Here is a 21,300-nt window from a genome sequence, read left to right as displayed (position 1 = left end):
CGGCGTTCACTTGGGTTTTGCCTTGTGGCTGTCGGTCTTCTTGGGCAGCAGCACGGCCTGGATGTTGGGCAGCACCCCGCCCTGCGCGATCGTCACCTTGCCCAGCAGCTTGTTGAGCTCCTCGTCGTTGCGGATGGCGAGCTGCAGGTGCCGGGGGATGATGCGCGTCTTCTTGTTGTCGCGGGCCGCGTTGCCCGCCAGCTCCAGGATCTCGGCCGTCAGGTACTCCAGCACGGCCGCCAGGTACACCGGGGCGCCGGCGCCCACCCGCTCCGCGTAGTTGCCCTTGCGCAGCAGCCGGTGCACGCGGCCCACGGGGAACTGCAGCCCGGCCCGCGACGAGCGCGACTTGGCCTTGGCCCGCGCCTTCCCGCCCTGCTTCCCGCGGCCGGACATCGCACGCACTCAGCAAAACAAAACGCAAGCAACAAAGACCTGCTCCCCGCTGTCCCCGCCCGCCCCTTTATATAGAACCCGGCCGGAGCGGCGCCGCTTTCTCCCATTGGCTGGGACGGCGGCGGCGTCTCGGCAGCCAATGGGAGCGCGAATCGAGAGGCGGCCAATGGCAGCGCTTGGGCCCTGGGGACGCCCCGAACGGCAACGGCCAACCAATCGCGAGGCGCCGCTGTCGAGCCGTTGCTCTGCCCAGCGCCGCTATATAAGCAGCTGCCGCCGGCGGTGCCGTTACCCGCTGTTTTCTCAGCGGCTCTAGTTGTTGTGTGGGAGACTCTCGCTTGCTGCGATGCCTGAGCCGGCCAAGTCCGCTCCCGCGCCTAAGAAGGGCTCCAAGAAAGCCGTCACCAAGACGCAGAAGAAAGGCGATAAGAAGCGCAAGAGGAGCCGCAAGGAGAGCTACTCCATCTACGTGTACAAGGTGCTGAAGCAGGTGCACCCCGACACGGGCATCTCGTCCAAGGCCATGGGCATCATGAACTCCTTCGTCAACGACATCTTCGAGCGCATCGCCGGTGAGGCGTCGCGCCTGGCGCACTACAACAAGCGCTCCACCATCACCTCGCGGGAGATCCAGACGGCCGTGCGGCTGCTGCTGCCCGGCGAGCTGGCCAAGCACGCGGTCTCCGAGGGCACCAAGGCTGTCACCAAGTACACCAGCTCCAAGTAGATACCTGTTTTAAAGACTATTTAACCCAAAGGCTCTTTTCAGAGCCACCCACCTTTTCAATAAAAGAGCTGATGCTTTTGTCCCTTGTTCTTAACTGGCACAGGTGTCTCTCAGAGAAAAAGAAAGCTTGTTGGTTTAGTGGGAAAGCACTGTCAGGAACTCGGAAATAGCTGTTAGTGGTACAGTGTGGTAGGGATCGGTCGTAGTCCAGCAGAGTGCTCAGGATTCACTAAAAACACCCACCCTGGGAGCCCACTGAATTTTTGTGTCTGCCTTGGGGGAGGGTGGGGTTCTCTTGAGGTGCCTGAAACAAGGGTATTCTGGAGAAGCAAGCGGTGCCTGGCCTTTCCTCGGGAGGCAACTTAGCGAAAGGGGCTTACACCTAAAGCACAGACGGTTCCAAGATTACAGCTGCTTTTTCCAGCAAAAATCTCCAGGCTGCGCAAACAGCCCCCTGCAGTTTGTGGGACACCAAACCGGAGAGCCGCTCGGGGTTCTCGCCCCTTAACCTCTAAGACCCGTGTGTGGTTCTGAGCACGCCCTACCCTCCAGCGGTCTATCCTCGGCTCTCGCCCCGCGCTCCATGTAAACCCCGCATCCGAGCGGCCCGCGGGAGCGTGGGGCGGCCGGGCGGCCCGGGAGCAGCGCGGCGGCCGGCTGGGTCCGACCTGAGTGAGGACTGCACGGAGCTGCCCGGCACGAGCGCCCGACGCGTGGCAGCTCGCGAGACGGCGCTGATTGGCCGCGCTGGCGCTAGCGGCCCGGAGCCCGGCCCCGCTTCAGCGAGGCGCCTTCCCCCGAATCCAGTCGAGCCTTAAACCGCGGCGGGAGGGCAGGCGGGAAACGTTCGGCTATACGCGCAGCGCCGGCTGCCATCTGCGCCTGCAGCGTCCTTGCCGCGGCCCCGAACCGAACGTAGTTACGAAGTGGGAGGAAAAAGCGAGCGCACGGCAGAGGCGAAGGCTGCCGTGTGAAGGCGCCTTTGCCAGCAGTACCCACGGCGGGGTGGGGGTTTGTGAACTGGAGGAGGGAGCGCGTTGGGAAGCGGCCGAGTCCGAGGCCAGGGTTTCAGCGGGCGCAGCGGTTACACGCGGTGATTGCTGTCACCCTAGCCCCGCCGCCCACATCGCTGTTGGTGGAGGCATTTCACGCATTCCGCTTTACACAGCGAGGGCGCCGGCCACAACGCTGCAAGAGGCCGGGCCGGGAAAAGGACGCGGCGGGGGGGAGGGGGCCGTGTCGTGGGCCCTGGAGGCGGAGGGGGCGGGGTAACAAAAGGCGGCTTTCCCGCCAGCGAGGCGCGGGCTTTTCGAACGCTCGCGGCGGCCAATGGCAGCCGGCCTCGCGCGGACAGCCAATCGGCGGGGAGCTCGGGCTATAAGTGCAGCCGCCGCAGGGTCGCTGCCACGGCTCTGTCCTTGCTGACTGAGCGGGAGTGGTGGTGAGCGCGGAGCTATGGCGCGTACTAAGCAAACAGCGCGTAAGTCGACGGGCGGGAAGGCGCCCCGCAAGCAGCTGGCCACCAAGGCGGCCCGCAAGAGCGCGCCGGCCACGGGCGGCGTGAAGAAGCCGCACCGGTACCGGCCCGGCACGGTGGCGCTGCGCGAGATCCGCCGCTACCAGAAGTCGACGGAGCTGCTGATCCGCAAGCTGCCCTTCCAGCGCCTGGTGCGCGAGATCGCGCAGGACTTCAAGACCGACCTGCGCTTCCAGAGCTCGGCCGTCATGGCGCTGCAGGAGGCGAGCGAGGCGTACCTGGTGGGGCTCTTCGAGGACACCAACCTGTGCGCCATCCACGCCAAGCGCGTCACCATCATGCCCAAGGACATCCAGCTGGCCCGCCGCATCCGCGGGGAGCGCGCCTGAGCCTCCTGCCCTGTCCCCACTCAACCCAAAGGCTCTTTTAAGAGCCACTACATGCACAGTAGAAGGAGCTGTAATACTTCGCATTTCTAAATAGCGTGTTTTAAAAACGTTTTGCAAATTTTACGTTGTTCCACTTAAGTCAAGTCTGTAGAGACTTTTAAATTCTCAAACGTAAAAAGCAAGCACAACTATAAAAAGCCTCTGGGGACTAGATGAAAAAAAAAATCAGTTTTCGGAAGCAGAAAAACCTACTTGTTACATAATTCCCAAACCATAATACAGAAACTATCTCCACAATTAAAAACCCCTAATCCACCGTTTTTAAAAATCTGCAAGGTTAAGCGTTCACAGCTCTTTTTATTGGTAACGTGGCGGCTCTTAAAAGAGCCTTTGGGTCGGTGTGGGCTTCCCCAGTTCCTGGTGGAACCTGGGAGGGGCTGCGGCAGGAGGCTCAGGCGCGCTCCCCGCGGATGCGGCGGGCCAGCTGGATGTCCTTGGGCATGATGGTGACGCGCTTGGCGTGGATGGCGCACAGGTTGGTGTCCTCGAAGAGCCCCACCAGGTACGCCTCGCTCGCCTCCTGCAGCGCCATGACGGCCGAGCTCTGGAAGCGCAGGTCGGTCTTGAAGTCCTGCGCGATCTCGCGCACCAGGCGCTGGAAGGGCAGCTTGCGGATCAGCAGCTCCGTCGACTTCTGGTAGCGGCGGATCTCGCGCAGCGCCACCGTGCCGGGCCGGTACCGGTGCGGCTTCTTCACGCCGCCCGTGGCCGGCGCGCTCTTGCGGGCCGCCTTGGTGGCCAGCTGCTTGCGGGGCGCCTTCCCGCCCGTCGACTTGCGCGCCGTCTGCTTCGTGCGAGCCATCGCCCAAACACAAACGACTAGGATCCGGAGGTTTAAAAGCACTGATACCCGCGCTACGTTCCAGGAGTATATATAGCGCTTGTCTCTTCTCTGATTGGCGGATGGGTACATGCTGAATCTTATTGGAGGATTCAAAGTTCAAAAATCCCGCCACTGCCAGATGCTGCCTCCCCCTCTTTGTCTTTACTGAATAGTGCGTGTTAGTTAAAACCAGTCCTTTACCACTATGCATGTTCTTCCATTTCGGGCAACACTTCCTAAATTATTTGAGGTTCTATTTTTCTTTTTTTTTTTTGTCATTCGTTGTTTTTTGGGTTTTTTTGTTTGTTTGTTTTAGACGTTCTGGGTGGTAATAATTCAAAATTCTTTTTAAAACTTTTTTTACGTTTAACTTGATTGGGTTTTTTTTCCATTAGTATTGTAATGCAGAATTAAAAACTAAAAATATTCCAGAAATATAAAAAATATCAAAATAGAAAAGAGGGAAATGTATGCTATTAAAAAAAAGGAGGAAAACCAGCATATCATAAAGCATAACTGTAATCAAAGAATATAAATGATCCACCACTTCTAGTCTCTGTTAATACTACACCAAACAATCTCTATAGGAAGGACTAGAGACTGAGTAGAGGAATCCATGCCTGCAATTGAAAGCTTAGATGAGTCTAGTGGGTGCAGAAACCATGTTTAAGTACGTCACCCCGCTGTCCGTTTGAGGTGTGGGGACAGGCAGGGCTGAGCTGCTGTGGGTGCCCGATGTGAAGAAGGACGCGCTGTTGTGGGAGCTCGGAAAGTTTTGCCGCCGGAGTGAAAAACTGGGGATCGGGTGTACATCCCTTGCACGCTTCACAACACAGCCACGCTGCCTCTCTTCCTCTTCTCCTCTGCTCCGTCCTGCCGAGTCACCTTTGCCCACCCGGCAGCTTTCCAGCAATTGCCAAAGGAGGGGATAGAAGCGGCATGGGGCTGGCAGGGCCCCGCGGGGCCGGGCTGCGGGGGGATCCGAGCGTTCCCGCCGGGCAGAGGCGCCTCCCGGAGCCCGGCTCCCCGCGCCCGGTGAGCGGCGGCTTGGAGCGCGGGCGGAGACGTTTCCAGCTGTGCCCGGCGCGATTGGTCAGGACGAGATTCGCTCCGCCATTGGGTGCGCGTCCCCCGAGAGGGGCCGCAGCCAATCAGCAGCCGCCGGCCGCGCGAAGGGAAGGGATATAAGGGCGGGCGGCAGGGCGCGGGTCACTCATCTGCTCTTTTCGCTGGGCAGGAGAAGTTCGTGGCTGAGGGAGTGATCGAGAGAGGATGTCCGGCCGCGGGAAGCAGGGCGGGAAGGCGCGGGCCAAGGCCAAGTCGCGCTCGTCGCGGGCCGGGCTGCAGTTCCCCGTGGGCCGCGTGCACCGGCTGCTGCGCAAAGGCAACTACGCGGAGCGGGTGGGCGCCGGCGCCCCGGTGTACCTGGCGGCCGTGCTGGAGTACCTGACGGCCGAGATCCTGGAGCTGGCGGGCAACGCGGCCCGCGACAACAAGAAGACGCGCATCATCCCCCGGCACCTGCAGCTCGCCATCCGCAACGACGAGGAGCTCAACAAGCTGCTGGGCAAGGTGACGATCGCGCAGGGCGGGGTGCTGCCCAACATCCAGGCCGTGCTGTTGCCCAAGAAGACTGAGAGTCACAAAGCCAAGAGCAAGTAAAGCGAGCCCGGATGGGGAATCGTCCCTAGCACCGCAGCAAAACCCAAAGGCTCTTTTCAGAGCCACCCACAGTGTCGGGAAAGAGCTTGAGATGCCACCGAGCTGGTACTAATGGACGGCTGTGGGCGGTGTGTCGGGGTCGGGCTGGGGTTGTTGTCTCGCTGGCGGCAGGGCCTCTTCCCTCTGAGGCCGCCGCTCGGTTCTGCCGGAGCGCTCCGGTGCGGCTAAGAATTCGGGATTTTCCTCCTGTGCCCCGCAACTGTTCCGCGTCCAGCGAGCCGGGGGAGGATCGCGCTGGTCTGGGTCCGGGCAGAGCCCGGTGCGGGGCTGTGCGGAGGCGGCCCCCCTGGAGCAGAGCGCGGGCTCTGCCGAGGGCGGAGCGGCCCGTGGCCAACGGTCGCCCCGCGCGGGCTTTTCGAAAGCGCGAGGGGGACTTCACCCTCTCGCTGCTGGAGGCGGGCGCAGTTACGGAGGCCGCAGCTGGCCCCGCGCAAAAGCGAGGCCCCTTCCTTGCTCTGTAGTCACTGTAGTTTCCCTCTTTAGGCATGAGCGGGCAGGCGGAAACGAAGGAGCTGCCGCCCTTGTTATAGAGAACTGGGCAAAGCAAAGCCGGGTTGTGCTTTTTTCCCCTCTACTTCCCTCACCCGGGAGAGCCTGTGTCCATTACTTTGACCTTTTTTTTTTTTCCTAAGTAAAACACCCAAGGAAGGCGGCTAGGCTTGTCCTGTCCTTCAGGGCCAGGCAATTCCTAGACATTTTTAATTTTAGCATATGCCTCAGGAAACGTCACAAAGTGGCACAGGTGCAGGGCGAGACAGCCCGGCCAACCGTTTCTGAAAGCATCTGCCAGAAAAGGGAGACACAAGTGGTGGGAAGCGGGACAATACAGCATCTGGGGTGTAGAAAGGAAGCTATATCTTAAAAGGCTGGCCAGCCCAGATGCAGATAAGAAAAAAAAACCAAAAACGGTGGGGGGTTGGTGGCGGAAATAAATAGGCGCTCAAATACCTAAAAACGTCGAGTGTAGATCAAAAACTCATCAGAATACAAGAAAACAGAATGCAACACAGCTCTTTTTAGAGGCAAGTGGGTGGCTCTTAAAAGAGCCTTTGGGTTGTCGAGATGGTCCAGAAACAAAACGCTTTAACCGCCGAAACCGTAGAGAGTGCGACCCTGGCGCTTGAGGGCATACACCACGTCCATGGCAGTGACCGTCTTCCTCTTGGCGTGCTCGGTGTAGGTGACTGCGTCGCGGATCACGTTCTCCAGGAACACTTTAAGCACGCCGCGAGTCTCCTCGTAGATGAGCCCCGAGATGCGCTTGACGCCGCCGCGCCGAGCCAGGCGGCGGATGGCCGGCTTGGTGATGCCCTGGATGTTGTCGCGCAGCACCTTACGGTGGCGCTTAGCACCCCCTTTCCCGAGCCCCTTCCCACCTTTGCCTCTGCCAGACATACTACTGCTTTTCCTGCTGGTTCGAGCTGTGAGACCGTGCAGTCCGGGGCGCGGTATTTGTGTGTTGGGGTCGGACCTGTTTGGAAGCAGGGGCCGGCACGGTTTGGGGGCGGAGCCTGCGCGTCGGTCCCCTCGGCGGGTGGGGCCTTCGCTCTCGGCCGCTCTCTGTCACGCCCCTCGGGGCCCCGTCTGCTGTCGCCGCTCCCGTCCCGCCTCCGCTTCTGCCTCGCCCGCCTTCCGTCTGTCCTGGTGCCCTTGAAGGGCCGATCCCCGGCACTTTATCTTCCGGGCAGGGCGGCGGCGAGATCTTCGTTTTACGAGAGGCAAAGCGCGCCCCCGCTGTCCCAGAGTCGGCACCCTCCGGCTCCTGCGGACTGTTTTTAGCGTCATTCTGGCCATGTCTCAATAGGTCCGAGGTCACATCACACGGACTCAATTGCAATACTAAGAATCACCTTTTATGTTTTAGAACTGACTGGCCACCTCTATGGCCTTCCACTAGTATCTGACTCATGCTGTGAAAAATTAGGAAAATCACATAATGCCTTCACTTCACATCAGAAAGTCACATGCATGTTTTCCTAGAAGATTGCTGTGCCTGTCAGACAACAGCACCACTACTAAGTCCACAAAGGACTTTTCTCACATAAAACTGGAGAAGGGGAGTTCTTCATGTTAAGTTCCAGATAACCTGATCACATTAAAAAAAAAAATTACATTTTCTGTTTATATCACAGACACTAATAGGATGAAAAACTAGTCGTGCGTGTCAAATATGCAACAAAAAAGACTGTCAGCTATGTGCATATGTACCTCCATGTTTTCAAAGATCTACTGTCATTCTGAGTGGATAGATACTCTTTCTTTCATGTAATACATTTTCACCAGTGTACCTTGCCAGGGACAAGATTCCTCTTTGTTATTTTCATATGAACTCATAGCTCTGGAAATCAGTCATCATGACTGTTAAATCCATACCTCATTTCTGCTGGTTATCCTTGCAGGGCCCACTGGGACTATAAGATTAGCATAATTCCACTATCAAACGTTTGCCTGTGCTTATTGTGGCTGAATACAAGCATCATTATCCACACAGAGACAGAGGAGATCCTTTCAAGAAAAAGGGTTCAAGGAGATCTTTGTGAACTCTTACAGTTTTGTGCCTCTAACATCAGCATTTGGTTTTGCCTCAGTCCCAGTGACTTCAGGAGGGATGGTCTGTGTGCAAGATAGGATCTAAAAATAAAATGGAGAGGTACTTATTTCCTAGAATGTTTCAGCTCTGGTATTTTGTATAGGAACATCTCTGCCTGGCCCTGAAGACTTTTTCTCTGTTCTTGCAAATAAATTGTCTTTCTCTCTGCTTTATATATATTTTCTTCTCCTCTTTTCAGCTACAGGAAAGGGGGTTCAGTTCACTGTCTGTGCTGGCTGCCACACAGTCCCACTTCATCTACACCGTAGAAAGCACATTTTCTAGCACCATTTTGTAACACACACACAGACATACACACTGCATCTAGGAAATGGATACACACCATGTAGTATACGTGTCCATCACCCATTTGTTCACCTCCCACTCTTACTATATGTTAGACAGCCTTTTATTATCTGTCATGTTAAAGCCACATCCCGAAGTATGAAAAGTTAGAGCTGACATATTAGAATCATAGAATAGTCAGGGTTGGAAGAGACCTTAAGGATCATCTAGTTCTAATCCCCCTGCCATGGGCAGGGACATCCCTCTAGATTGAACACCTTGGTATTGAACACCTCCAGGGATGGGGCAGACACAGCTTCCCTGGGCAACCTGGGCCAGTGCCTCACCACTCTCATGGTGAAGAAATTCTTCCTAATGTCTATTCTAAATCTGCACCTCCCCAGTTTATATCCATTCCCCCTCATCCTATCACCACAAACCTTTATGAATAGTCCCTCTCCAGCTTTCTTGTACGCCCCTTTCAGGTACTGGAAGGTCACTATAAGATCTCATCAGAGCCTTCTCTTCTCCAGGCTGAACAACCCCAACTCTCTCAGCCTGTCCTTGTATGGGAAGTGCTCCAGCCCTCTAATCATCTTTGTAGCCCTCCTCTGGACCCATTCCAACAGCTCCACGTCCTACTTATGTTGAGGATTCCAGAACTGGACACAGTACTCCAGATGAGGTCTCACAAGAGAGGAATAGAGGGGCAGAATCACTTCCCTCATACTGCTGCCCATGCTTCTTTTTATGCAGACCAGGATAAGGTTGGCCTTCTGGGCTGCAAGTGCGCATTGCCGGCTCATGTTGAGCTTCTTTTTGACCAGCACCCCCAAATCCTTCTCTGCAGGGCAGCTCTCAATCATGTAATTCCCCATCATGTACTGAAAACGAGGATTGCCCCGACCCAGGTATAGGAACTTACACCTGGCCTTGTTGAACCACATGAGGTTCTCACAGGCCCACTTCTCCAGCTTGTCCAGTTCCCTTTGGATGACATCTCATTCTTCCGATGTGGCAACTACACTACTCAGCTTAGTGTCATCTGCAAACTTGCTGAGGGTGCACTCAACCTTGCTGTCAATATCATTGATGAAGATATTAAACAGCACCAGCCCCAGTACAGACCCCTGAGGGACACCACTTGTCACAGATCTCCGTCTGGACTTTGAACCATTGACCATTAGTCTTTGAATATGACCATCCAACCAGTTACTTATCCACTGTACATCTACCCATCTAATCCATACCTCTCTAATTTAGAGAGAAGGATGTTGAGGGGGACCATGTCAAAGGCTTTACAGAAGTCCAGATAGGTCACATCTGTAGGTTTTCCTATGGCCACAGCTGTGGTTACCCCGTCATAGAAAGCCACTAAGTTGGTCATACAGGAGTTGCCCCTGGTGAAGCCGTGCTGGCTGCCATTAATCACTCCCATGTCCTCCATGTGCTTTAGCGTAGCTTTTAGGAGCGTCTGTTTCATGATCAGAGAAAGCAGCCCATAAACATACAGCAGAAAAATCTATTCAAATACCTTTGATTCAAAGGCATTCCCCCTGACTTGGTGAGTCCCTGGCCTACAGACCACTAGGACATAATGCATCATTTTCATGAGACATCAGTTATTGTTCTTACATGTTTTTTGGTTTTTTTTAATGGCCTATGTCACACATGAGATAATGGTCCAGATGCAAGTTTCCTGTGAATTATTCAGTTCTTGCAGTGTTACGATCATAGGACTTTTCCCAGAATACAATTCAAAGGGCTGCATAATCTTCAGTTTGACCCACTTATTGTCCATTAATTTTTCCCCACTTTGGATCCCTGCTGATAAGCCTAACTGCAGAAAGAAGGAAAGAAGTTCCACTACTACACTTACTATACTCTTTATTCTTCGTTTGTACTCTTCCAGAGCTAAGACTTATGTGTTCCCAATATTAGCCCAGAAGAGCAGAGAGAAAGTTTATCTTTCAGCACTGAAGAATCTATAGCCAGGTGACAAAATAACCCCAAATCAACCCAAATCAGAGCTAAGATGATTCACCATGTTGGGAGAATAATCACATGTTGTAAAATGGAAAAAAAACAAACCAAACCAAACCAAGAAAACCAAATAGTATTCATGTAAAAGAATATTTTCTTTAGTGTCAAATGCAAATTTGAAATTGCATTTCTCATCCAGTGATGTCACTGACAGTGGTAACCTTTGAAAGCCTTTCTATGTACTCAACGTGCTAAGGCCTGGTTTCTTCTATGAAATTAATAAAACAAACAGAGATTACACATTTGCCTCCACTTAAGTTTTAGTTTAACTGTTAAGCTTAATCTCTCTTGTTCTTTTCTCTCTTTTTTTTCCTTCCCCACTTTCCTACCCTCCTCCCCCCCGGAAGATATTTTTATAAATGAGTATGCATTTGATCTGGACAGTTAACATCAGAATTATTAAAATATTTACCTAATTGATCAGCAGGCCCTTTTCTCAACAGCTTTGGGTAACCTGGACTTTTAAGTTTCCTTTCTTGTAGCTGCCTACTAGTGCAGTTTGGGTAAATGAAAAAATACAGATGATTTCTTTTTATTTACCACCTCCATACAGCTGGACATAGGCTGATCCATGCTCCTAGCTGCTCAGTGCTGGCCTTGTGTGCTAGTCTTGCTAACCATACACTTAAATGTAAGATGTTGCAAACTGCTAACCTCAAACAGCACAGAAAAATTAAACTTGATGTTCTTACTCCTCATTTCATGCACAAATCCACTAAAACTTAATTGCATCTTCAGTGTCCAAAGCAGAAACAAAAACTATGTCAGGAAGACCAAGATTTACACTTTAAACACTTAACAGGGAATCCAATCTTTCTCTCTGAGACCAGTTCATACAAGGCAGGTTGCAGGCAAAACAGGTGAAATATATTTTTCTTGAATGTGCCTACACTTTATACACATACTCTCATGAGCCTATGAAGCCAAATTCCTGATTTCCTAACTGACTGATAGCAACACTGCAGAATGACAGGCCTCATTTGTATATTGTGGGGAAATCCAAGCACCAGCTGGCTCTTCCAGTGCCCCTGGCAGTCTAGATGACATCCTAACCATGGACAGTCCTGCTCTGGCACAAGCCCACGGACTGCACAACTTCAAAGCATGTATTTTGAAAAACATAAACTACAACACATCACCCTCACATACTGACCGACTCCTTAAAACTTTTTTTCTGCCTTTCATGGGAAGACAACCAGCCTATATTGCTGGCACCCAAGTGCTACTTTGTAATACGCCTGCTCTATAAAGGTGGCACGAGCAGCATTACCTGGTCAGTATATGGTTCACCCCCACTCCTCGGAGGAAAACCAGCAAGACAGCATCATTTAGTAACAGCACCTTCACACTGTGTGTGGCACAGTCCTTTGTCTCTCACTGATGGCAAAAGACCAGCCTCCACAGTGTCTGGTTAAGCCCATCGCTGCCTGTATGGCAAATATGGGCTGCTTGACAACACAAATGTACCCGTAAGCCTGTCACATCAACATCTAGGGTGTCACAAGGCAGGGAGATGGCAAGCTGCAGACTAGCTGTGCACACACTACTTGCCCAAAGACACCGTCACTCCATAGGTACCAAACACGGCTCTGGCTTGAGGGGCATCGGTCACATTACTCCCTTCCTCTTACCAGCATTCACAGGAAGCACTGGCACACAACTAAGAAACAGCGGAGGGCAGAAAGCAGTCAGAAACACCAGGGTGCTTTGGGGAGGAAGAGTGGGTTGCTCAGCATTGTTCTGCGTGGCTCGCTTACTTCTCTAAGCAGCCAGGCCTCAAGGATGATAGAGAGGCTGCTCTGAAAGGACAATGTGGTGATACCTTTACTTGGCAGAACCCTATTAAATGCAGGGGAAAGAGAGGCATTATAATTTCAGAAGAAGATGGTTTCTTTGGGGAGCCATGGCTGATGGAGCTTCTGCTATTGTTGCTTCGCTTTCACAGACAGTTTGCTTCAGAGAATCTTTCCTTCTGCCTGCATGAGAGAAAAGTAAAAATGTCTTTAACCTGGTAAACTCACATACAGTAGAGAACAAAATGCATCTTTTTTCCCTCATTAGATGTTCTGGGAAGGGTTTTGAGCCCTTACGTTTTTGATGGGTTTTGTTTGGTTTTTTTTTTTCCCCACTTTCCCAGCAAGGGCATCCTTCCCAGTGCCTCATAACTATGGACATATCCAGGCTGTGGACTATAAGTTTTCAATGGTCAAATGACATACCACGGCAACGATGAAGGGAGGCCACAATAAGTGCCCCAACCCTTAACCAAAAGTACAGGGAGGAGTGTGCAACATTCCAGGAAGCTGAGTCTGTGGTAACAGTCATCCATTGCCCTACCCTATTTGTCCTACCCACTAGAGATGCTCAGCTATACACGGGTTTTAAAGGGCCTTGTGTGGCCTCATTACACTCAGAAGTCTTAACAGCACCAGCAGCAGCACCTTTAGTATTATGTAGGCAGAAACTTGTTTGCTGAGCTGCAATGAGATTGTAGTTTGGTAGCTACCCCTTTTAAATTGCTCAGCTAAGGGTTAAAAGCTGTTAAACTGTGCTGGCTGGTTTGATCACACTGGTTATTACATTTGTAACTCAGATGAAGGATGAAGTCACTGAGGGCAAGTAAGGCATGGGCGTAACACTAATAGGAGTGTAATCACAGTTGTGGGGAGTATTTACAGTTCTTTCCTGTGGAATATGTATATGGGAGCATGACATATAATGTAAAGACCCTCATCTAAATCTCTCTGGAAACTGACACTTGAAGGAAGGAGAGGGGCTGTGGTGCACAGGCATATCAGCTGTACTTCCTCTAACTATCTAAGAATGACTGACCAGCGCTCACCATTAGCCATATTTGTGTGGCTAACTCTCACACTAATGCCTCCTAACAAAATTGCTTGAGAAGAACAACTACTGTGCTACCTCTCATTATTGCAAACCTACCTTAATATAACCTAGAGCTCTTTTCTTAGGAGCAAGTACTAACAGGCCCCAAACTGGAGATGGGAATGTTTGATAGCTCTCAGGTGCAGTGCCAGCCCTTGGCTGTGTTCATGTGTCTCCTTGCTTATGCCAAGAGGTCTTAATAGATAACTGTAAAAGCTGAACAGACCTGGATATCTGAAAGGAAGTGAATGGCTTGCAGGGTTGCGACTGCAATCTTGTGCAAGGTTGGGATCTAGTGTGGCCTGCTGGGGTGCCCATGAGGTAGGGCGAATTGAAGTAGTTCAGATGTAGAAGACACTGGAGTGATGTTCTTGCTGAAAGTATCTCTGGAGATCCTGGTATCAGTCTCCTCTTTTAATAAATGATGAAGTCTATCTCCCTTCAGTTGCATTGGAAAAGCCAAACTGAATGTAAGAGACTAAACAGTGCCTTCTTCGTGAAGTCTTTCTAAAATATCCTATTCCTAAATTGGGATTATTTCCTTTTCTCATTTTTTCAGCTGGAAGCGAAACTGCCATTTCTGCCTTTCAATCCTTCACCAGGTTTTTTCTTTGCCTGAGTACATCAGTCCATTCTTTCTAAACAATCTGTCCTGACTGCAGAGCAAACTCTTTTTAAAATTGCCAATAGCACCTTAACTTTCCAAAACTTTTGCTCATGCATGTTTTTTTTTCACATAGAAAAGAACATGTGTTCCAAGCAGCACTTATGCATCACTGAAGTTATTTTATGTCTTTGCTGCAAAGCCATTTAAAAAGAAAAATTAAAGCTTCTCTGTGTGTCATGAAATTTCTTGAAGTTACTTCAGTTTATTTTAAGGTAGTAGACTCTTAACTGTTGGAGATCAGAAACAGCTACACATATTATTAGTCATCGCTTTTGGACACTGGGAGAAGGCAGGAACTGCTGGGAGAAAAGCCAGGCAGAGAACTGGGATGGTGACCATGTTATCCACCTCAATTTCAGCCGCCAATAAAAATTAATCAATACTACGAAGCCACAGTTGGGGGCTGAAGTATTTAAATCTCTTCCAGTAAAAGTTACTCAAGTAAATGCTTATGAATTCAAAACAAGAGTAGGCAGTATGAGTTTTTATTTTGGTGACATTTAATTCATAGTCCATGGTTTTCCTCCATTTATATGCTACGAAGCATCTTGGTAGCTGCTAAATGTCACCCCTCCTAGCACTGCTACTTTATTTCAGTACGTGGTCAAGTCAACGGAAAATCTCATTCATTCATTGATTTATAAACACATATAGTGTGTGGGCTTCAAAATATGCATTTATTTATTTATTTTGCTTCACTTCTGGTAATTTGTGTAGGTATATCTTCAATACCTAAAGCCACTCTAATTTATTTCATTTTTGTGTTGTTATTTCATGTTACATATGTTTTACAAGAAAGACACTGAAAATCATAGTTTGATTAGCCCTTTTCTCAGTTATATGCCTGATGAACTATTAGAGAGGTCAGGTGTACTTTTTCTGCAACTTTTTTTTCTGATATTTTTTTCTTCCATGAGCTAGGTAGCAATTTTTCCCTTCATTGCATTTATGCAGTTTCATATTCCCTAAAACACTATTTTAGAGCAAACTAAAGTATTTTTACATTATATACACATTTAGTATTTACAGAATAGCCATTGTAAATGAAACAAAGTCATGGCACTTACCTAAATCTACCTATTTCTACAATCTGAAATTTTGGTTGCTATTATCTGTTTAGATATTGCATTCTCACTATGTGCTATATAGGGTTATATCAAAGGAAAATTAGAGGGCTTAAGAGTAGCCTCTGTGATTCTTAAATAACTACAAAAGGCAATGGATAATACACTTGTTCATAATCAGGCACCAACTCATGAAATATCATTCCAGAACTCTGTTCTGTTCAGCATATTACATCATCCTCAGCCACATATCAATATTGATTGAATTCTTCCTGGTTCTTTAGGAATGATTTACGGCCTACCTCCCCCCTTCTAAAACACAGCTCTAGTTTTAGTCCTGAAAGCATTTATTCATTTCAGCGATGTCTGTAAAATTAATAAGGAAGAATTATGTGGGCTTTATTTAGAGTGGGGAGAGGATTCAGAATGGGCTTTAAGTAAACCTCTGTGCAGACATGCTGTGTGAGATGTGTTTAGAAAAACAAAAACCCAAACAGCAATACAGTTTTAAGTTCTACTACTATTAGGCAAAATACATGACAAAATAATAATCTCTAGGCAGGAATAGCATACCTACTAAACTGCTACAATAGCCCTTGCACATCTTAAATTACTAAAGAGACAAAGGTAATTTCAGTAAATAACACCAGAAGTTTAGGAGCTTGTTTTCTTTTACAAAGCTGCAATTTTGGAACATCAAATATAAAATAACTGTTTCTTTGCAAGTGATATACAATGTCAAAAGCAAAAACGTTGATTTATATACTCATTGGTATAGAAAATCATTCGGAAAATAAACAAAGAAAGAAAACACCGACCACAAAGTAAGAGGGCAGAGTTTGCCTCCCTTCTGCTGAAATTCCAGTAAGACAACATAAAAGAACTATGTGTTTATAAATCTCCAGATACTAAAAAATTGGTTATGGTCCAATAATAAATGCAATAAGAGGTTGTACGAAGCACTATTTCACTAGACTTTAGCTTTTTAGGAGGTAAAACACATGGTCAAAGGAACCGGTTCTTAATCCATATTCAGAGCTGAAAGAGGAGTTTGTGTTACTTCCTCTTCTTCAAAATCAATTTAAACTGTCAAAATAGCTTAAAATTGGCAGATTTCGACTTTAACCTCAAGAAAACCCTCTAAAGAATGAGACCGGGTCGTTGCTGAAACATTTATGTCAAAAGGAAATTTTTAATTTGCAAGGAAAAACAAAAGTTTCTCTCTTCAGAGCTCTCTCCAGCAGCAGCACACGGGATTTATCGTCTCTCCTTTAACTCAACACGCGAGTTTGCGGCTGGAAACTCTCCCGAACGCAAGTACCTGCTCTTCTCCTTCTTCACGAGGGAAATGGGGCGATTTGGTGGCAGAAATTCCGAGGAAAATACACTTTTGTTAGTCCAAAGAAACACAAATCGAGCACACCGAAGGGCTCCCCGGCCGTGCAGCGGGGCGGGCTCTGCAACGCACCAATCACCGCGCGGCTCCTCTCTAAAAATACGAGCATCTGACCCGCGCCAGCCCAATTGTGTTCGCCTGCTCCGCAGAGGACGCCGCCGCGATGTCCGAGACCGCTCCCGCCGCCGCTCCCGATGCGCCCGCACCCGCCGCTAAGGCCGCCGCCAAGAAGCCGAAGAAAGCGGCGGGCGGCTCCAAAGCCCGCAAGCCCGCGGGCCCCAGCGTCACCGAGCTGATCACCAAGGCCGTGTCCGCCTCCAAGGAGCGCAAGGGGCTCTCCCTCGCCGCGCTCAAGAAGGCGCTGGCCGCCGGCGGCTACGATGTGGAGAAGAACAACAGCCGCATCAAGCTGGGGCTCAAGAGCCTCGTCAGCAAGGGCACCCTGGTGCAGACCAAGGGCACCGGCGCCTCCGGCTCTTTCCGCCTCAACAAGAAGCCCGGCGAAGTGAAGGAAAAAGCCCCCAAGAAGCGCACGGCGGCGGCCAAGCCCAAGAAGCCGGCGGCCAAGAAGCCCGCCAGCGCCGCCAAGAAGCCCAAGAAGGCTGCGCCGGTGAAGAAGAGCCCCAAGAAAGCCAAGAAGCCGGCGGCCGCCGCCACCAAGAAAGCGGCCAAGAGCCCCAAGAAAGCCGCCAAGACGGGCCGCCCCAAGAAGGCCGCCAAGAGCCCGGCCAAGGCAAAGGCGGTGAAGCCCAAAGCAGCCAAGCCCAAGGCGACCAAGCCCAAAGCAGCCAAGGCGAAGAAGGCGGCGCCCAAGAAGAAGTAAGTTATACCACGAGAGACCTGCTCTACATATTTTGTTATCCAACGGCTCTTTTAAGAGCCACCCACACTTTCCCTAAAGGAGCTGAGGCACCGAGGTCGTCTGTAACCTGCAGCAAGAATCCAGTAATTAGTAAGTCGTCACAGGACAATTTTAATTTATTTTATCCCTACGATTACCGAAAGAAACTCTAACGAGCACGGTTAATGGGGCGGCTTTAGGGAAGTGCAGACTTTTACATCTTTTTGAAAAGTAATTGGTTTGACTACCAGGAAGCAATGTTTTATAGTAATAATTTGATAAGAATCGGATGTATGTTTTTTTAAGGCTATTTTGTAACGAAATTAATGCAGTGGACAGGCCCGCTACAACTGAGCCATGTCTAATTATTGTATATTATCACTCTTAAGGGGACTCCTTAAATGGGTTTTGTCTGTCCGGGAGGAGGGGGGAGGATTTCTCTACCGACCCGAGAATAGCCCTGGGCATTCCCTCTCCTTTTGTTCCCTATGAGAAAGAAAAGAAGCATTTAAGTATTGAAAAAGCCCGCCCTGACCAAGGATTGGCCAGCGAAGAGCCCAGCCCGCTGCCCCTTCCCCCCCTTCCCCGAAGTCGATTACGCCTCGTATCTCTGGTGCCGTTTCAGCCACTCTCGAAGAAGAAAAACGCGGAAGAGGGGGGAGCGGGAGGGACGGGAGCTCTCGCCGAAATACACTGTTCCTGTGTTCTCTGGCGGAAGAGCTGAACGGAAAATGTCCCTTCCCAGGAAGAAGTTGCTTTGGGAGGACGTTTTGGCACGGCTTTGTGTTAAAGAAAATATGGAAAGCGTTGCTACTATCACCAAGCCAAAAAAAATACTGTTAATAAACATAGAGAAAACGAGACCAAATGTGGGTTGAGTAATTCATACACACCGGCATAACTATGGTAGGGATATCTGAGCTCTCTTATGATTTAGTGGGTGGCTCTGAAAAGAGCCTTTGGATTGTTTTCTCCGGAATAGACCAGCGTGTCGTGTCGCTTTTCACTTGGCTTTCGCCTTGTGGCTGTCGGTCTTCTTGGGCAGCAGCACGGCCTGGATGTTGGGCAGCACCCCGCCCTGCGCGATCGTCACCTTGCCCAGCAGCTTGTTGAGCTCCTCGTCGTTGCGGATGGCGAGCTGCAGGTGCCGGGGGATGATGCGCGTCTTCTTGTTGTCGCGGGCCGCGTTGCCCGCCAGCTCCAGGATCTCGGCCGTCAGGTACTCCAGCACGGCCGCCAGGTACACCGGGGCGCCGGCGCCCACCCGCTCCGCGTAGTTGCCCTTGCGCAGCAGCCGGTGCACGCGGCCCACGGGGAACTGCAGCCCGGCCCGCGACGAGCGCGACTTGGCCTTGGCCCGCGCCTTCCCGCCCTGCTTCCCGCGGCCGGACATCTCTTCCTTGCTCACTTGGTTCCAACAGCGACGAGCAGCAGAACAGCGCCAACAGCCAGAACTCCTCAGCTATAGCCTCGCTTTCCCACCTCGCCCCGTCGCTGATAGGGTGAGAAGTAGGTCTCCTCTAGGCAGCCAATCAGAAGACGAATCGAATTCTAACCAATAGAAAGCGGCAACGGGGAGTGTTGACGCGTCGCGGAGTTTTGTCCAATGAAATGGCGCATATGTGATGCTGCTAATTTGCATATGGGACCTATAAATACGTGCCAAGCAGCCACTTCTCCGCAGTTCGTTTTTCTACTGCTGCTGCTCGGTTGTTGTGGTTTGTGTGTGATTCGCGTTTGCTGCGATGCCTGAGCCGGCCAAGTCCGCTCCCGCGCCCAAGAAGGGCTCCAAGAAAGCCGTCACCAAGACGCAGAAGAAAGGCGACAAGAAGCGCAAGAGGAGCCGCAAGGAGAGCTACTCCATCTACGTGTACAAGGTGCTGAAGCAGGTGCACCCCGACACGGGCATCTCGTCCAAGGCCATGGGCATCATGAACTCCTTCGTCAACGACATCTTCGAGCGCATCGCCGGCGAGGCGTCGCGCCTGGCGCACTACAACAAGCGCTCCACCATCACCTCGCGGGAGATCCAGACGGCCGTGCGGCTGCTGCTGCCCGGCGAGCTGGCCAAGCACGCGGTCTCTGAGGGCACCAAGGCTGTCACCAAGTACACCAGCTCCAAGTAGATACCTGTTTTAAAGACCATTTAACCCAAAGGCTCTTTTCAGAGCCACCCACCTTTTCAGTAAAAGGGCTGTCCTGTCAATTTGTTTTTTTACTGTGAGTAGTAGATTTACAGTCACTTTTATAAGTCCCGTTATTTTGATGAATTAATTATTCTCATTTTTCCTGTGTTGAGCAACATACAATTAATCTGGGCATGAATTACTTGTTGCAGCTAGTGAGAGTTTTGTATTGCATTTTCTTACTCGGAGATAATTTCCTTTATGTATAGTTTTATTGCACTTTTAATGTTGTGTTAGCACCATGTTTCTTGTAATACATCTCTCTTGATTCTAAGTGTGTGTATATGTATATTCTAAGTATATATTCCTGTTTTATGCATTTTAATATGAAGGAAAACTGATGTAGTCTGTAGTTTTACCGCCTGGAAAGAGTCAAAATGATTACTAACAGAAATATATCTGCACATCTTTGTAACTGCAATAACAACATCTCCCACATGATGGTGCTCAGGCTTCTCATAGCAGTTGTTAGAGGTGCACACAGTGCATTATATTCTGAAAGAATTTACATGGTAATAAGTGACATTTAGCTTAATAAGCTTTTACCAATAGGTCAATGATTAATACAGCACAGAAGTCCTTTCAAAATGTTATTTATCTTCAGCTATTTTTTTTTTTTTTAAGTAATTTCACCATGCATGTGTTTTTTGCAGTAACTTGCACAATTTCTCCCTGGTCTGCTTTAGGAAGAGAATATCCCCTTTGTAACTAAAAACACAAAGTGAAGATGAATGTTATTTCATACCTACCTGACCTTTCCTGTTGTTACATGTCAGTGATTTCATTCAACTGTAAACAATTTTGAAACTAGCCACTGTAGACTGACTTCATACAGTATCAGAAAGGTTATCATATAACTACTAACGGGCCCTAAAGTCTTTCAGCCACAATCCACAGTTTAATCTGAATAATTTCATCGCATTTTGGGGTAATTGAACACTGCTGTAGATGCTGATCAAAGACATTATCACATTCACTCAAACTGGACCTGAATAATCCTGAATTCCAAGCACGTTTTGTGGAATTGTGAACTGTGGGAGGTACCCCAGACAAGATCACAGAGAATCAATATGATTGGAAATCAAGTCATTTATTAGCAAGCAAGCCTTTTGTACTTTTCTGCTCTCTTGTCTAATGTTTGTAATGCATGGCCAAAGCCCAAAGTTTCCCCTGGTAGTGTTGGTATAAGTAATCTTGCACGCAGACTGCCTTGTTCTCATGCTGTAGCTGCTTCTCGACCTTGACGTGTTCCAAACGTCTCCCTAGCAACCTGATAAGGCCACATCGTTGGACCAGCATATATTCCCACAGTGAACACACTTAGTCCATGCAGGGACCACAGAATCACAAAAGTCAGCCTTTCTAGTACTGACCATGTGTTGTTTGGTCGTATAGGTAAAGACAGACAGTAGGTCCCTTAAGTTGGCCACCGATTTATGTTTCTTTAAGCATGAAAGAGGCCAGTTACAAGTGGGTTTCCCCAGGGCTCAGAGCTGGGTCCAGCCCTGTTCAATGTCTTTATCAATGACCTGGATAAAGGGATAGAGTGCACCCTTAGCAAGTTTGCGGATGACACTAAGGTGAGTGGAAGTGTGGATCTGCTGGAGGGTAGGGAGGCTCTGCAAAGGGATCTGAACAGGCTGGACCGCTGGGCTGAGACCAATGGCATGAGGTTTAACAAGGCCAAAGGCCGGGTCCTGCACTTAGGGCACGACAACCCTGTGCAGCTACAGACTAGGAGAAGTCTG

General features: G+C 50.0%; 9 protein-coding genes across 9 annotated transcripts in view; 5 read left to right on the top strand and 4 right to left on the bottom strand.

Annotated features, from left to right (window-relative positions):
• The window catches only part of LOC138719183 (histone H2A type 2-C), a 90,058-nt gene extending 84,407 nt beyond the window's left edge, over positions 1-5,651 (top strand). The window contains exon 2 of the mRNA XM_069854230.1: positions 5,110-5,651. Coding sequence (XP_069710331.1) covers positions 5,145-5,534 — 390 coding nt within the window. The 5' untranslated portion in view covers positions 5,110-5,144 and the 3' untranslated portion in view covers positions 5,535-5,651. The remainder of the gene's footprint in view (positions 1-5,109) is intronic.
• The window catches only part of LOC138719190 (histone H4), a 41,540-nt gene extending 34,536 nt beyond the window's left edge, over positions 1-7,004 (bottom strand). Inside the window, exon 1 of the mRNA XM_069854242.1 lies at positions 6,603-7,004. Within this exon, the coding sequence (XP_069710343.1) occupies positions 6,678-6,989 (312 nt within the window). The 5' untranslated portion in view covers positions 6,990-7,004 and the 3' untranslated portion in view covers positions 6,603-6,677. The remainder of the gene's footprint in view (positions 1-6,602) is intronic.
• LOC138719076 (histone H2A-IV-like) lies at positions 7-396 on the bottom strand. Its single transcript, XM_069853988.1, has one exon. The coding sequence runs from the start codon at positions 394-396 to the stop codon at positions 7-9; it is 390 nt and encodes a 129-aa protein (XP_069710089.1).
• LOC138719081 (histone H2B 1/2/3/4/6) lies at positions 407-1,212 on the top strand. Its single transcript, XM_069854002.1, has one exon. It carries the CDS (start codon positions 743-745, stop codon positions 1,121-1,123), a length of 381 nt encoding a protein of 126 aa, XP_069710103.1. The 5' UTR covers positions 407-742; the 3' UTR covers positions 1,124-1,212.
• Positions 2,579-3,084, top strand: LOC138716620 (histone H3). The gene has a single exon (XM_069849785.1). It carries the CDS (start codon positions 2,579-2,581, stop codon positions 2,987-2,989), a length of 411 nt encoding a protein of 136 aa, XP_069705886.1. The 3' UTR covers positions 2,990-3,084.
• On the bottom strand, positions 3,327-3,853 carry LOC138716619 (histone H3). Its single transcript, XM_069849784.1, has one exon. It carries the CDS (start codon positions 3,849-3,851, stop codon positions 3,441-3,443), a length of 411 nt encoding a protein of 136 aa, XP_069705885.1. The 5' UTR covers positions 3,852-3,853; the 3' UTR covers positions 3,327-3,440.
• A 9,661-nt stretch (positions 7,005-16,665) lies between the features above and the next one.
• Positions 16,666-18,234, top strand: LOC138719048 (histone H1.01). Its single transcript, XM_069853936.1, has one exon. The coding sequence runs from the start codon at positions 16,689-16,691 to the stop codon at positions 17,346-17,348; it is 660 nt and encodes a 219-aa protein (XP_069710037.1). The 5' UTR covers positions 16,666-16,688; the 3' UTR covers positions 17,349-18,234.
• A 132-nt stretch (positions 18,235-18,366) lies between these two features.
• On the bottom strand, positions 18,367-18,838 carry LOC138719057 (histone H2A-IV). Its single transcript, XM_069853949.1, has one exon. It carries the CDS (start codon positions 18,757-18,759, stop codon positions 18,370-18,372), a length of 390 nt encoding a protein of 129 aa, XP_069710050.1. The 5' UTR covers positions 18,760-18,838; the 3' UTR covers positions 18,367-18,369.
• Positions 18,612-20,953, top strand: LOC138719064 (histone H2B 1/2/3/4/6). Its single transcript, XM_069853962.1, has 2 exons — positions 18,612-20,592; positions 20,877-20,953. Exon 1 carries the CDS (start codon positions 19,112-19,114, stop codon positions 19,490-19,492), a length of 381 nt encoding a protein of 126 aa, XP_069710063.1. The 5' UTR covers positions 18,612-19,111; the 3' UTR covers positions 19,493-20,592; positions 20,877-20,953.
• The last annotated feature ends 347 nt before the right edge of the window (positions 20,954-21,300 follow it).

The sequence above is a fragment of the Phaenicophaeus curvirostris genome, chromosome 1, assembly GCF_032191515.1.
Source record: "Phaenicophaeus curvirostris isolate KB17595 chromosome 1, BPBGC_Pcur_1.0, whole genome shotgun sequence".
NCBI lineage: Eukaryota > Metazoa > Chordata > Aves > Cuculiformes > Cuculidae > Phaenicophaeus > Phaenicophaeus curvirostris.
Note: the sequence above shows the minus strand (reverse complement) of the source record. Positions and strands in the feature narration are given on the sequence as shown.

Excerpts from the sequence above, each read along its gene's own strand:
- LOC138719057 (XM_069853949.1), bottom strand. The coding sequence starts at position 18,759 with ATGTCCGGCCGCGGGAAGCAGGGCGGGAAGGCGCGGGCCAAGGCCAAG.
- LOC138716619 (XM_069849784.1), bottom strand. The coding sequence starts at position 3,851 with ATGGCTCGCACGAAGCAGACGGCGCGCAAGTCGACGGGCGGGAAGGCG.
- LOC138719076 (XM_069853988.1), bottom strand. The coding sequence starts at position 396 with ATGTCCGGCCGCGGGAAGCAGGGCGGGAAGGCGCGGGCCAAGGCCAAG.
- LOC138719081 (XM_069854002.1), top strand. The coding sequence starts at position 743 with ATGCCTGAGCCGGCCAAGTCCGCTCCCGCGCCTAAGAAGGGCTCCAAG.
- LOC138719064 (XM_069853962.1), top strand. The coding sequence starts at position 19,112 with ATGCCTGAGCCGGCCAAGTCCGCTCCCGCGCCCAAGAAGGGCTCCAAG.
- LOC138716620 (XM_069849785.1), top strand. The coding sequence starts at position 2,579 with ATGGCGCGTACTAAGCAAACAGCGCGTAAGTCGACGGGCGGGAAGGCG.
- LOC138719048 (XM_069853936.1), top strand. The coding sequence starts at position 16,689 with ATGTCCGAGACCGCTCCCGCCGCCGCTCCCGATGCGCCCGCACCCGCC.